This window comes from Scyliorhinus torazame, chromosome 4 (assembly GCF_047496885.1).
Source record: "Scyliorhinus torazame isolate Kashiwa2021f chromosome 4, sScyTor2.1, whole genome shotgun sequence".
NCBI lineage: Eukaryota > Metazoa > Chordata > Chondrichthyes > Carcharhiniformes > Scyliorhinidae > Scyliorhinus > Scyliorhinus torazame.
The window spans coordinates 115,549,473-115,564,086 of NC_092710.1; the positions used below are offsets into that span (position 1 = coordinate 115,549,473).

Below are 14,614 nucleotides of genomic sequence, written 5' to 3' on the forward strand. Positions count from 1 at the left end.
TATTACTGATCAATGCTTTTTAGATTATAATTGATGTAAACTTCTTGCACCACCTACATATTTAACTACCGTTTATATTCATTTCTTAGGTATCAGTTAAATGTTCCTTTAGCATCAAGGATATACAGTCAGAGGTGAGTGTTTGGAAGTTCATTTTGCTGCTGTAGCTTGTGGTGGGGCAATCAATTTCTTATAAAGGTATCTAATGCGCTATTAAAGTTGTTTTCTGAAAAATCCCAAAGTTCTATTCTTGTTAATCACATATAAATCATGATGTTAGATTTATACTTATTTGTGATGATTCAAAGTCTCTGTTGGTGATGATCCAAGTGGAATTCCTTTTCTGTAATGGTCCCAGGAACAACTCTTGCCTGGACACATGTCAGTGATATAGGGCCCAAGGATACGAATCTAGAGCTTGCTGCTGGAGCCTGAAAGAAATCTTCCCCCTCAGTCAGGATTCTCCGATTCTGGGGCGGTGTCCTGACGCCGGCGTGGGAACAGTGGGCGCAAAACGACCACCGATTCCCCGTTTTGCTGGGGGCTAGCAGGAAGGCAGCATAGAGCACCCGGCTCTAGCTGCCGATACACTCTGCAGAATTGCCGGGTCCGTGGCCATGCATGTGCTGCGTGGCGCCGGCCACTGGTGGACCCGGCCTGTGAAATAGTCACCCCCCCCCCCATTTGGCCGGCTCGCGCGCCCCGGCCCCGAATAATGTCCCCCCTGCCCGTGGATCGCCCGTCTCCCGACAGTGGCGGAGCTGGACTGAGTCTGCGGCTGCCACGTCGACTTCCCTACGGTTGAGACCACGTGTACCACACGTGAGACCGAGAACTCGGCCGGTCAGGGGCGGAGCATCGGGGGCGGGCCTCAGGCAACGTCCTGCGGCCGTCGATACGTAGCGCGGCACACTCTGCGAGGTACGCAGCCGGGTTCTGAGTTGGTGGGGCGGAGTGTAAAATTGCATGCATCAATTCTGTTCTGACTCCGACACAATTTCACGTTGGAGCAGGCAGGGCCTCGGGTGGGAAACCCTCCCACCCTCCCTTTACCCTATTAAAGCGCTTCAGTGATGACTTTATGGCCACTTAGGAGCCTTTTCCCACCCAGTCTCAACGTTTAGGCTGGTGGGCACAGAGCAGGGTGGGAAATTGGACAAAAAGGCCACTTCAGATTTGGGCGCCCTCCCCTCCAGGACCTAGGAACACCGGCCCTTCCTCCCAATCTACCCAGCCCACCCCCCAACGTCATGATTGCCCGACCTCCCAATCACCCAGGATTCAGTTTTTAAAAGCTATCTGTCTTTCTTAAAGGGAAGCTGCATAATTGAATTGAAAGCTGTTTGTTTGAAAGAACTTTGGGCACAATTTTACAATCGAAAAATATATATCAGGTTCTGAAGTGGTCGAGGAATAAGAGTAAAATTGCATGGATGGGATTCCCTCCAGGATTCCCTACCCTGCTGCCCTCTGGACTCACCTTAAGAATGGTCCCAGGACTTTGTTCCAGGCAGAATACTCCAGTACTTCTTCTGTCCTCCATAGCCATGATCCTGGAAGGGTTGGAGAGCTGTCAGCCAATCTGATTGGCCGACATGTCTCCATGACAGGACTACCTTCCAAAAGCGGATGAAAGTCCCTCTACTGCCAATCAGAGCTCAATTGAGCGTGAAATGGCAGTGGGCTGAGGGTCGGCGGGAAATAGGCTACACTCAGGATCTCTGGATGGTGTACGCTCGCCTGAAAACTTTGCCCTTTGAAACACTGAAGGTGAAGATAATAGTCACATCAGGCAAACAAGGGCCCTCCAAGATTTAGTGCTGCTGCAATGAAGGCACTCAGATGGAGTCGAGAAGAGAGTCCGTGTTTCTGCAGCTGCAGAGTTCAAAGCGAGTGGGAGCAATTGACCAAGGAAGGGAATGTCTTATCAGCAGTGCTGCAAGCATTAAAATTACCTTGGACACAATCGTCAAGGCTAATGAATGTATTCTGAAATATGATTACATACACTTTAAAAAAAATATATATATTTATTAAAGTTTTTAACACAGTTTTTCTCCCTTACAAACGATAACCCCCCCCCCCCCCCCCCCGTAACAAAAAAAAAAGAAACGAGAAATCAGGCGGAGCAAGATATATACATGGCAAAATAGTATATTTACATAGCTTTGTACACTGGCTCTCTCCCGTACATGCCAGTTTCCCCGACTCTTCATGTTGTCTCTTGCTCATCCACCGCCCCCCCCCCTCCCAGGTTGCTGCTGCTGCTGACCGACCTTCCTCTAACGATCTGTGAGATAGTCTAGGAACGGTTGCCACCGCCTGTAGAACCCCTGCGCAGACCCTCTCAAGGCGAACTTAATCCTCTCCAACTTTATGAACCCAGCCATATCGTTTATCCAGGCCTCCATGCTGGGGGGCTTCGCCTCCTTCCACATTAGCAAGATCCTTCGCCGGGCTACTAGGGACGCAAAGGCCAGAATACCGGCCTCTTTCGCCTGCTGCACTCCCGGTTCGTCCACTACTCCGAATATTGATAGCCCCCAGCTTGGCTTGACGCGGACTTTCACCACCTGAGATATTGCTCCCGCCACTCCTCTCCAGAACCCCTCCAGTGCCGGGCATGACCAAAACATATGGACATGGTTCGCCGGGCTCCCTGAGCACCTTCCACATCTGTCCTCTACCCCAAAGAACCTACTCAACCTCGCCCCCGTCAAGTGAGCTCTGTGTACCACCTTAAATTGTATCAGGCTGAGCCTGGCACACGAGAAGGAATTAACCCTACCCGGGGCATCAGCCCACAGACCTTCCTCGATCTCCTCCCCCAGCTCCTCCTCCCATTTACCCTTCAACTCTTCTACCAGCGCTTCCCCCTCTTTCATCTCCTGGTGTATTGCCGACACCTTGCCTTCCCCGACCCATGCACCCCAGATCACCCTGTATTGAATTTCTTCGGGAGCAACGGGAATTCGCTCACCTGTCTCCTCACAAAAGCCCTCACCTGCATATATCAAAAGGCATTTCCCGGGGGTAACTCGAACCTCTCCTCCAGTGCCCCTAAGTTCACAAACGTCCCGTCAATGAACAGGTCCCCCATTCTTCTAATCTCCGCCCAATGCCAGCTCTGGAACCCCCCGTCCATCTTCCCCAGAACAAACCGGTGGTTACCTCTGATCGGGGACCATACCGGTGCTCCCATTGCGCCCCGGTGCCGTCTCCACTGGCCCCAGATACTTAACGATGCCGCCACCACCGGGCTCGTGGTATACTTTGTCGGCGGGAGCGGCAGCGGTGCCGTCACCAACGTCCCCAGGCTCGTTCTTTTGCAGGACGCCATCTCCATCCTCTTCCATGCCGCCCCCTCTCCCTCCATTTTTTTTTAAAAAATAATATTTTATTGAAAATTTTTGGTCAACCAACACAGTACATTGTGCATCCTTTACACAACATTGTAACAATACAGATAATAATGACCTTTTTAAATTTAAACAAAAACAACAACAAATAAATAAATATTAAATAACAAAAAATAAAAACTAGCCCTAATTGGCAACTGCCTTGTCTCAGGCCACCCCCCCCCCCCCCCCCCCCCCCCCCCCCCCAAGTCCTGGGCCGCTGCTGCTGCCTTCTTTGTTCTCCCCTATCTATCTTTCCGCAAGATATTCGACGAACGGTTGCCACCGCCTAGTAAACCCTTGAGCCGACCCCCTTAGGACGAACTTAATCCGCTCTAACTTTATGAACCCCACCATATCATTTATCCAGGTCTCCACCCCCGGGGGCTTGGCTTCTCTCCACATTAGCAATATTCTGCGCCGGGCTACTAGGGACGCAAAGGCCAAAACATCGGCCTCTTTCGCCTCCTGCACTCCCGGCTCTCGTGCAACCCCAAATATAGCCAACCCCCAGCTTGGTTCGACCCGGACTCCTACCACTTTCGAAAGCACCTTTGTCACCCCCATCCAAAACCCCTGTAGTGCCGGGCATGACCAAAACATATGGGTATGATTCGCTGGGCTTCTCGAGCACCTCGCACACCTATCCTCCACCCCAAAAAATTTACTGAGCCGTGTTCCAGTCATATGTGCCCTGTGTAATACCTTAAACTGAATCAGGCTTAGCCTGGCGCACGAGGACGACGAGTTTACCCTGTTTAGGGCATCTGCCCACATCCCCTCCTCAATCTCCTCCCCTAGCTCTTCTTCCCATTTCCCTTTTAGTTCGTCCATCATAGTCTCCCCTTCGTCTCTCATTTCCCTATATATATCCGACACCTTACCGTCCCCCACCCATTTCTTTGAGATGACTCTGTCCTGCACCTCTTGTGTCGGGAGCTGCGGGAATTCCCTCACCTGTTGCCTCGCAAAAGCCCTCAATTGCATGTACCTGAATGCATTCCCTTGGGGCAACCCATATTTCTCGGTCAGCGCTCCCAGACTCGCAAACTTCCCATCCACAAATAGATCTTTCAATTGCGTTATACCTGCTCTTTGCCACATTCCATATCCCCCATCCATTCCCCCCGGGGCAAACCTATGGTTGTTTCTTATCGGGGACCCCCCCAGTGCTCCGGTCTTTCCCCTATGTTGTCTCCACTGTCCCCAAATCTTCAGTGTAGCTACCACCACCGGACTCGTGGTATAGTTCCTTGGTGAGAACGGCAATGGGGCTGTCACCATAGCCTGCAGGCTGGTCCCCCTACAGGATGCCCTCTCTAATCTCTTCCACGCCGCTCCTTCCTCCTCTCCCATCCACTTACTCACCATTGAAATATTAGCGGTCCAATAATACTCACTTAGGCTCGGTAGTGCCAGCCCCCCCCTATCCCTACTACGCTGTAAGAATCCCTTCCTCACTCTCGGAGTCTTCCCGGCCCAAACAAAACCCATGATACTCTTTTCTATCCTTTTGAAAAAAGCCTTCGTGATCACCACCGGGAGACACTGAAACACAAAGAGGAATCTCGGGAGGACCACCATCTTAACCGCCTGCACCCTCCCTGCCATTGACAATGCTACCATATCCCATCTCTTGAAATCTTCCTCCATCTGTTCCACCAACCGCGTCAAATTTAGCCTGTGCAATGTGCCCCAATTCTTAGCGATCTGGATCCCCAGGTAACGAAAGTCTCTTGTTACCTTCCTCAACGGTAGGTCTTCTATTTCTCTACTCTGCTCCCCTGGATGCACCACAAACAGCTCACTCTTCCCCATGTTCAATTTATACCCTGAAAAATCCCCAAACTCCCCAAGTATCCGCATTATTTCTGGCATCCCCTCCGCTGGATCCGCCACATATAGTAGCAGATCATCCGCATATAAAGATACCCGGTGTTCTTCTCCTCCCCTAAGTATTCCCCTCCATCCCTTGGAACCTCTCAGCGCTATCGCCAGGGGCTCAATCGCCAGTGCAAAATGGGGACAGAGGACATCCCTGCCTTGTCCCTCTATGGAGCCGAAAATATGCCGATCCCCGTCCATTCGTGACCACACTCGCCACTGGGGCCCTATACAACAGCTGCACCCATCTAACATACCCCTCTCCGAACCCAAATCTCCTCAACACCTCCCACAGATAATCCCACTCCACTCTATCAAATGCTTTCTCGGCATCCATCGCCACTACTATCTCCGTTTCACCCTCTGGTGGGGCCATCATCATTACCCCTAACAACCTCCGTATGTTCGTGTTCAGCTGTCTCCCCTTCACAAACCCAGTTTGGTCCTCATGAACCACCCCCGGGACACATTCCTCTATTCTCATTGCCATTACCTTGGCCAAGACCTTGGCATCTACATTGAGGAGGGAGATTGGTCTGTAGGACCCGCATTGTAGCGGATCCTTTTCCTTCTTTAAAAGAAGCGATATCGTTGCTTCTGACATAGTCGGGGGCAGTTGTCCCCTTTCCTTTGCCTCGTTAAAGGTCCTCGTCAGTAGCGGGGCGAGCAAGTCCAAATATTTTCTGTAAAATTCAACTGGGAATCCGTCCGGTCCCCGGGGCCTTTCCCGTCTGCATGTTCCTAATTCCTTTCACCACTTCTTCTACCGTGATCTGTGCTCCCAATCCCATCCTTTCCTGCTCTTCCACCTTGGGAATTTCCAGCCGATCCAAAAACTCCATCATTCTCTCCCTCCCATCCGGGGGTTGAGCTTCATACAATTTTTTATAAAATGTCTTAAACACTTCATTCACTCTCTCCGCTCCCCGCTCCGTCTCTCCATCTTCGTCTCTCACCCCCCCTATTTCCCTCGCTGCTCCCCTTTTCCTCAATTGGTGTGCCAGCAATCTGCTCGCCTTCTCTCCATATTCATACTGTACACCCTGCGCCTTCCTCCATTGTGCCTCTGCAGTGCCTGTGGTCAGCAAGTCAAATTCCACATGCAGCCTTTGCCTTTCCCTATACAGTCCCTCCTCCGGTGCTTCCGCATACTGTCCACCCTCAAAAGTTCTTGCAACAACCGCTCCCGTTCCTTACTCTCCTGCTTCCCTTTATGTGTCCTTATTGATATCAGCTCCCCCCTAACCACCGCCTTCAACGCCTCCCAGACCACTCCCACCTGAACCTCCCCATTGTCATTGAGTTCCAAGTACTTTTCAATGCATCCCCTCACCCTTAAGCACACCCCCTCATCCGCCATTAGTCCCATGTCCATTCTCCAGGGTGGACGCCCTCTTGTTTCCTCCCCTATCTCCAAGTCTACCCAGTGTGGGGCATGATCCGAAATGGCTATAGCCGTATATTCCGTTCCCCTCACCCTCGGGATCAATGCCCTACCCAACACAAAAAAGTCTATGCGTGAATAGACTTTATGGACATAGGAGAAAAACGAGAACTCCTTACTCCTAGGTCTACTGAATCTCCACGGGTCCACCCCTCCCATCTGCTCCATAAAATCCTTAAGCACCTTGGCTGCTGCCGGCCTCCTACCAGTCCTGGACTTCGACCTATCCAGCCTTGGTTCCAACACCGTGTTAAAGTCTCCCCCCATTATCAGCTTTCCGGTCTCTAGGTCTGGGATGCGTCCTAGCATTCGCCTCATAAAATTGGCATCGTCCCAATTCGGGACATACACGTTTACCAACACCACCATCTCTCCCTGTAATTTGCCACTCACCATCACGTATCTGCCCCCGTTATCCGCCACTATAGTCTTTGCCTCGAACATTACCCGCTTCCCCACTAATATAGCCACCCCCCTGTTTTTCGCATCCAGCCCCGAATGGAACACCTGCCCTACCCATCCTTTGCGCAACCTAACCTGATCTATCAGTTTCAGGTGCGTTTCCTGTAACATGACCACATCTGCTTTAAGTTTCTTAAGGTGTGCGAGTACTCGTGCCCTCTTTATCGGCCCGTTAAGCCCCCTCACGTTCCACGTGATCAGCCGAGTTGGGGGGCTTCCCACCCCCCCCCTTGCCGGTTAGCCATCATCTTTTTCCAGCTTCTCGCCCAGTTCCCACGCAGCTGTATTTCTCCCAGACGGTGCCCCCCCGCCCATCCTTTCCCGTACCCACTCCCCCCTTTCCCCAGCAGCAGCAACCCAGTAATTCCCCCCCCCCCCCCCCCCCCCCCCCCCGCTAGACCCCCCGCTAGCGTAATTACTCCCCCCATGTTGCTCCCAGAAGTCAGCAAACTCTGGCTGACCTCGGCTTCCCCCCGTGATCACGGCTCGCCCCGTGCGGCGCCCCCTCCTTCCTGCTTCTCTATTCCCGCCATAATTATCATAGCGCGGGAACCAAGCCCGCGCCTCTCCCTCGGCCCCGCCTCCCATGGCCAACGCCCCATCTCCTCTCCCTCCCCACCTCCCCCCATCACCACCTGTGGGAGAAAGAAAAGTTACCATACCGCAGGATTAATCATACAATCCCTCTTCGCCCCCCCCCCACTCGTCCCACCACTTTGTCCAAACGTTCATTTTCGTAGTCCAATCATTCCAATTTTTCTTCTACAATAAAAGTCCACGCTTCATCCGCCGTCTCAAAGTAGTGGTGCCTCCCTTGATATGTGACCCACAGTCTTGCCGGTTGCAGCATTCCAAACTTTATCTTTTTTTTGTGAAGTACCGCTTTGGCCCGATTAAAGCTCGCCCTCCTTCTCGCCACCTCCGCACTCCAATCTTGATAGACGCGGATCACCGCGTTCTCCCATTTACTACACCGAGTTTTCTTCGCCCATCTAAGGACCATTTCTCTATCCTTAAAACGGAGAAATCTCACCACTGTGGCTCTGGGAGCTTCTCCTGCTCTCGATCCTCGCACCATAACTCGGTATGCTCCCTCCACCTCCAACGGACCCGTCGGGGCCTCCACTCCCATTAACGAGTGCAGCATCGTGCTCACATATGCCCCGACGTCCGCCCCCTCCACACCTTCAGGAAGGCCAAGAATCCTCAAGTTGTTCCTCCTTGCGTTATTTTCCAGTGCCTCCAACCTCTCCACAGATCGTTTCTGGTGTGCCTCCTGTATTTCCGACTTCACCACCAGGCCCTGTATATCGTTTTCATTCTCTGCTGCTTTCGCCTTCACGACCCGAAGCTCCTGCTCCTGGGTCTTTTGTTCCTCTTTCAGCCCTTCAATCGCCTGTAATATCGGGGCCAACAACTCTTTCTTCATTTCCTTTTTTATCTCCTCCACGCAGCGTTTCAAAAACTCTTGTTGTTCAGGGCCCCATATGAAACTGCCACCTTCCGACGCCATCTTGGTTTCTGCTTGCCTTCCTTGCCGTTGTTCCAAAGGATCCGCTGCAATCCGGCCACTTTCCTCTCCTTTTTCCATCCGTGTCCAGGGGGAACACCCTTCTGGTTTACCGCACGGTGTTTTCAGCCGTTAAAATTGCCGTTGGGGCTCCTATCAAGAGCCCAAAAGTCCGTTTCACAGGGAGCTGCCGAAACGTGCGACTCAGTTGGTCATCGCCGCACCCGGCCCCCCTCTCCCTCCATAACCCACTTGCAGATCATCGCCACATTTGCTGCCCAGTAGTAGCTCCCTAGATTTGGTAGCGCCAACCCTCCTCGGTCCCTACTGTGTTCCAGGAACCCTCTCCTTACCCTCGGGGTCTTATTCGCCCACACAAACCCCATAATACTCCTATCTACTCTCTTAAAAAAGGCCTTGGTGATCACGATAGGGAGGCACTGAAACACAAACAGAAACCTCGGAAAGACCACCGTTTTGACCGACTGCACTCTACCCGCCAGCGAGAGCGGTAACATGTCCCATCTTTTGAAGTCCCCCTCCATTTGCTCCACCAATCTCGTCAGGTTCAGTTTATGTAGGGCCCCTCAACTCGTGGCTATCTGGATCCCCAGGTACCGAAAGCTCCCCTCCGCCCTCCTCAGCGGTAGGTCCCCTATCCCTCTTTCCTGGTCCCCTGCCTGTAATACGAAGAGCTCACTCTTCCCTACATTGAGCTTATAGCCCGAAAACTCCCCAAACTCCCTCAGAGTCTGCATGACCTCCACCATCCCCTTCATTGGGTCCGCCACGTACAGCAACAGGTCATCCGCATATAGCGACAACCTATGCTCTTCTCCCCCTCGGACCACCCCCCTCCATTTATTAGACTCCCTCAATGACATGGCCAATGGTTCGATCGCCAATGCGAACAGCAGGGGGGACAGGGGGCACCCCTGTCTCGTCCCTCGGTACAGTCGAAAGTACTCCGACCTCCGCCGGTTCGTCACTACACTCGCCACCGGGGCTCTGTAAAGGAGCTTAACCCAACTAATAAACCCTCCCCCGAACCCAAACCTACGCAGCGCCTCCCAGAGGTACTCCCACTCTACTCGGTCAAAGGCCTTCTCCGCGTCCATAGCTGCCACTATCTCCGCCTCTCCTTCCTCCGATGGCATCATCATCACGTTTAAAAAAAAGACGCCGCACGTTTGTGTTTAGTTGCCTGCCCTTTACAAATCCCGTCTGGTCTTCATGGATCACCCCCGGGTCACAGTCCTTGATCCTCGTGGCCAGCACTTTTGCCAGCAACTTTGCATCCACATTGAGGAGTGAGATCGGCCTGTACGATCCACATTGGGTCCTTGTCCCGCTTTAAGATCAAAGAAATTGTCGCTTCCGACATTGTCGGGGGCAGGGTCCCCTCCTCTCTTGCCTCATTAAAGGTCCTCACTAGTAACAGGGCCAACAGGTTTACATACTTCCTGTAGAACTCCACCGGGAACCCATCCGGTCCCGGGGCCCTTCCCCGCCTGCATACTCCCCAAACCCTTGCTCAGCTCCTCCAACCCAATTGGTGCCCCCAAGCCAGCCACCTCCTGCTCTTCCACCCTCGGGAATCTCAGTTGGTCTAGGAATCGTCTCATCCCCTCTTCCCCCGCTGGGGGCTGGGATCTGTACAGCTCTTCATAGAAGGCCTTAAATACCTTGTTTATTTTCGTCGCACTCCGAACCGTGGCTCCCCTTCCATCCTTGACTCCCCCTATTTCCCTCGCTGCCATCCTCTTACGGAGCTGGTGTGCCAGCATCCGACTAGCCTTTTCCCCATGCTCGTAGATTACCCCCTGCGCTTTCCTCCACTGTGTCTCCGCCTTTCCTGTGGTCAACAGGTCAAACTCCGTCTGGAGCCGTCGTCTTTCCCCAAGTAATCTTTCCTCCGGGGCCTCTGCGTATCTCCTCTCCACTCTCAAAATCTCCCCCACTAACCTCTCCCTTTCCATGCCCTCTATCTTCTCCCTATGAGCCCTAATGGAGATTAGCTCTCCCCTGATCACCGCCTTCAACGCCTCCCATACCACCCCCACCCGCACCTCCCCGTTGTCATTGGCCTCCAAGTACATTTCGATACACCCCCTCACCTTCCCACACACCACCTCGTCCGCCAGCAGTCCCACGTCCAGCCGCCACAGCGGGCATTGGTCCCTCTCCTCTCCCAGTTCCACCCAGTGCGGGGCATGGTCCGAAATGGCTATGGCCGAATACTCCATCCCCTCCACCCTCGGGATGAGCGCCCCTGCACAGAACAAAAACATCTATCCGGGAGTAGGCTTTGTGTACATGGGAGAAGAAAGAAAATTCCCTGGCCTGCGGCCTTGCAAACCGCCATGGGTCTACTCCCCCCATCTGATCCATAAACCCCCTGAGCACCTTGGCCACCGCCGGCCTCTTTCCAGTCCTTGATTTGGAGCGGTCCAGTGCTGGATCCAACACTGTATTGAAGTCCCCTCCCATTATCAGGCCTCCTATCTCCAGGTCCGGAATGCGCCCCAACATGCGCTTCATGAATCCTGCATCATCCCAGTTCGGGGCGTATACGTTTACCAACACCACCCGCGTCCCTTGCAACCTACCACTCACCATTACATATCGCCCTCCATTGCCCACTACAATAGTCTTGGCCTCAAATAACACCCGTTTTCCCACCAATATTGTCACCCCTCTATTCTTCACGTCCAGTCCTGAATGGAATATCTGTCCTACCCATCCCTTTCTTAACCTGACCTGGTCCGCCACCTTCAGGTGTGTCTCTTGGAGCATGACCACGTCTGCCTTCAGTCCCTTTAAGTGCGCGAACACTCAAGCCCTCTTCACCGGCCCATTCAGGCCCCTCACGTTCCACGTTATCAGCCGGATTGGAGGGGCTCTCACCCCCCCCCCCCCCCCCCCCCCCCGCCCTGCCGACTAGCCATCTCCTTCTCTGGGCCAGTCCCGTGTCCACGCCTCCCTCACCCTCCAGTCCCCCCAGACGGGGGACCCCCGTCCCGACCACCTCTTCTATGTCCCATTCCCTTTCGGCCAGTGCAGCAGCAACCCTTTTCTCCCCCACCCCCACCCCCCTGCCGACTAGCCATCTCCTTCTCTGGGCCAGTCCCGTGTCCACGCCTCCCTCACCCTCCAGTCCCCCAGACGGAGGACCCCTGTCCCGACCACCTCTTCTATGTCCCATTCCCTTTCGGCCACTGCAGCAGCAACCCCCCCCCCCCCCCCCCCAGACCCCTGTCTAGCTTTTTTGCTCACCCCATGTCACTCCCGTAAGTCAGCTGACACCTGCTGACCCCGGCTACCCCCGCTATCCCATTGACCTCCCCGTGTGGGAGTTCCCCCTCCCACCTTTCTATCATTACATACTCAACACATCATCAACCCCTGTAGCACATCACTTACCCAGCAGTATTCACCAGCGCTCAGTACCCACCAGCGCTCAGTACTCATGCCTTACCATCACATACTCTAATTCACCCACAGGCACCTTCCAATCATGCCAGCTTCACACACACCTACTTTCTCTACATAGCTCCAGCTATTTAAATGTGGCAGGAACATTAACAAAACAAAGGGCAACACAATGACCAACATTCTGTCCTCACAGAAGGTGCTCCATGACAGCATGAAGATTCAGAAGGACGCAAGAGCATGTAGCACCATTCCCATAAGTCCCTTCAAGGAGACAATGTTTAGAATCATGGGACAGCATTAATGAGCCATGGCATTGGTGCTGCTTATTCAACCAGTCTGATGGCAGGGTCTGCCTTATGCCTTCTTTCAATTCATTCATTACCCTCATCCTGAGATGTGGAATGAAGTAAAAGGTGAAGGTGGTGTGACCATCAATCTTCTTCCCTCCCTAACCCACTCCCCTCACCTCTTCCTCTTCTGTCGTTATGCTTTCAGGTACCCTGGAACATCCGACTGTACAGCCTCAATGTAGGATTGAGGAAAAAAGAAGAGCAACCCTGTGTCAGTGATGAGGCACTGTCACTTAATATCACAATCCCAGCCACCAGCCTAGATACTAGCACTATATCTACCAGCTAGGTTAAATTAGTGTCAGAATTTGCAGGTGGTGCGTAACGGGCACAAGTGGTCTGTAGCCAGGTCAGAGGACAAAGTTGGCCTGTGTGCCAGCTCCTCAAAGGTTGCTGATGGGTTCTGCTACAGGATCTCAAGTGAGGACTTCATTGGGATTACCTGCAGGAGTAGGGTGATGAACACATACAATGAGATGCTTGGTGCATTGCCAGATGGCCTTCTGTCAAGGAACGTGGAAGAATCCATCTCCAATCTGACAAGGAGATCACGTAGAGCTCGGAGTTTATTTTTTGCAGTGGTGCCCAACTTCATGACTGTACTAATAGGGTCAGCTTTGATAGGGCATCTGGTGACCATTGATTGTCTTCACATGGAGCACTGGGGGAAACCATGCAACAGTGCTGCAGTGGAAGCTCAGACTGAAGTAATGAGATCCATGCTTGGTGCCATACAAACTCAGCTTGCTGCTTTGCAGGCTTAGCCTGCTGTCATCATTGTTGCAGATCTCAGTGTTCAAATGGGCAAACAGGACTTCCGGTGGCGGCTATGAAGGAGTAAGTGGCTCCCGCTCTGGTCGGACTTTTGGACCTTTCTCCCATTTTTCTACCTGATTTGAATTGTAAAACGGATGTTAGTGGCAATTGTTCACTGAATTCCCACTTCGGTGCATGGAGAGAAGGACTAGAAATGTTCGTAAGGGCAGAAACAAAAAGATAGAGAAGGCTTGGGCTGTAGCTGCAGCAGAAGGCAGCATGGCGGAGGTTTGGACCTCTGGCTTGTCGACCCAAAGCAGTCTATGGAGCAGCTGATACGCAGAAACAGGACTGCTTATAACCATGTACACATGTTCTGGTTGTGCCCTAAACTCTGGGTACTGGCAGGGATTCGCAGATGTCATGTCCTGGGTATTGAAAACTGGGGTGGTAATGAGCCCTGAAGTGGCAATATTTGGGTTTTCAGAGGACCCGGGAGTCCAGGAAGAGAAACAGGCCGACGTTCTGGACTTTGCTTCCCTGGTAGCCCGGCGACGAATACTGTTAGCATGGAGGGACTCAAAGCCCCCGAGGACTGAGGTATGGCTATCGGACATGGCGAACTTTCTTGGCCTACAGAAAGTCAAGTTCGCCTTGCCTCAATTAAATTGTTTGTTTAAAAAAAAAAGTCGGGACCCGCTTGGACCCGATAAAAGAGTCGTTGAGCAGTTGGAGCATAAATTGGATGCCCAGGATCGGGCGATCCAGAAGGTGGAGAAGGCGCTGGCTGAGCAGGAGGAAAATCTCTGGCTATCCACTCTATCCATGCCCCTCATCATCTTGTACACCTCTATCAAGTCACCTCTCTTCCTTCTTCACTCCAATGAGAAAAGCCCTAGCTCCCTCAACCTTTCTTCATAAGACATGCCCTCCAGTCCAGGCAGCATCCTGGTAAATCTCCTCTGCACCCTCTCCAAATCATCCACATCCTTCCTATAATGAGGTGACCAGAACTGGACACAATATTCCAAGTGAGGCCTTCATGAATAACCTCAGCTGGACTGCTGGTTTGTGATGTGGAGTTTCCGGCATTTTCTCTTTCGTTTCAGACTCCAGCACCCGCAGTAATTTGCTTTTAACCGGGGTGGCAAGTCCAGTGCCCCCGAGCTCTTTGCCTGTGAACAAAAATGGCTACTCACCTCCTCAACCTCCCACAGAATCCCTTCTGCCAGGTTCACGTTTTTCAAAAGGAGTACTAATCAGCGCCAGCGTGACACTTGCTGGGGAGGCGCCAGATGAATCACAGGAAGCCGTTGGATATGGGGTGGCTTCTATTAATTGTATGGAAATAGGGCTTAAATGGTGATAATTGGTT

At 52.6% G+C, this 14,614-nt stretch overlaps 1 protein-coding gene across 8 annotated transcripts in view; it reads left to right on the forward strand.

Moving 5' to 3' along the window:
- The window catches only part of disc1 (DISC1 scaffold protein), a 215,018-nt gene that overhangs the window by 155,764 nt on the left and 44,640 nt on the right, over window positions 1–14,614 (forward strand). For 5 of the 8 annotated variants that reach the window (XR_011940649.1, XR_011940650.1, XM_072498529.1 and 2 more), the window contains one exon: window positions 90–134. The exons of the other annotated variants lie outside the window; for them this stretch is intronic. Coding sequence is in view for 3 of the 5 variants with exons in the window: in XM_072498529.1 (XP_072354630.1) it covers window positions 90–134 (45 nt within the window). In the remaining 2 variants the exon portion in view is untranslated. The remainder of the gene's footprint in view (window positions 1–89; window positions 135–14,614) is intronic. 8 annotated transcript variants of the gene reach the window in all.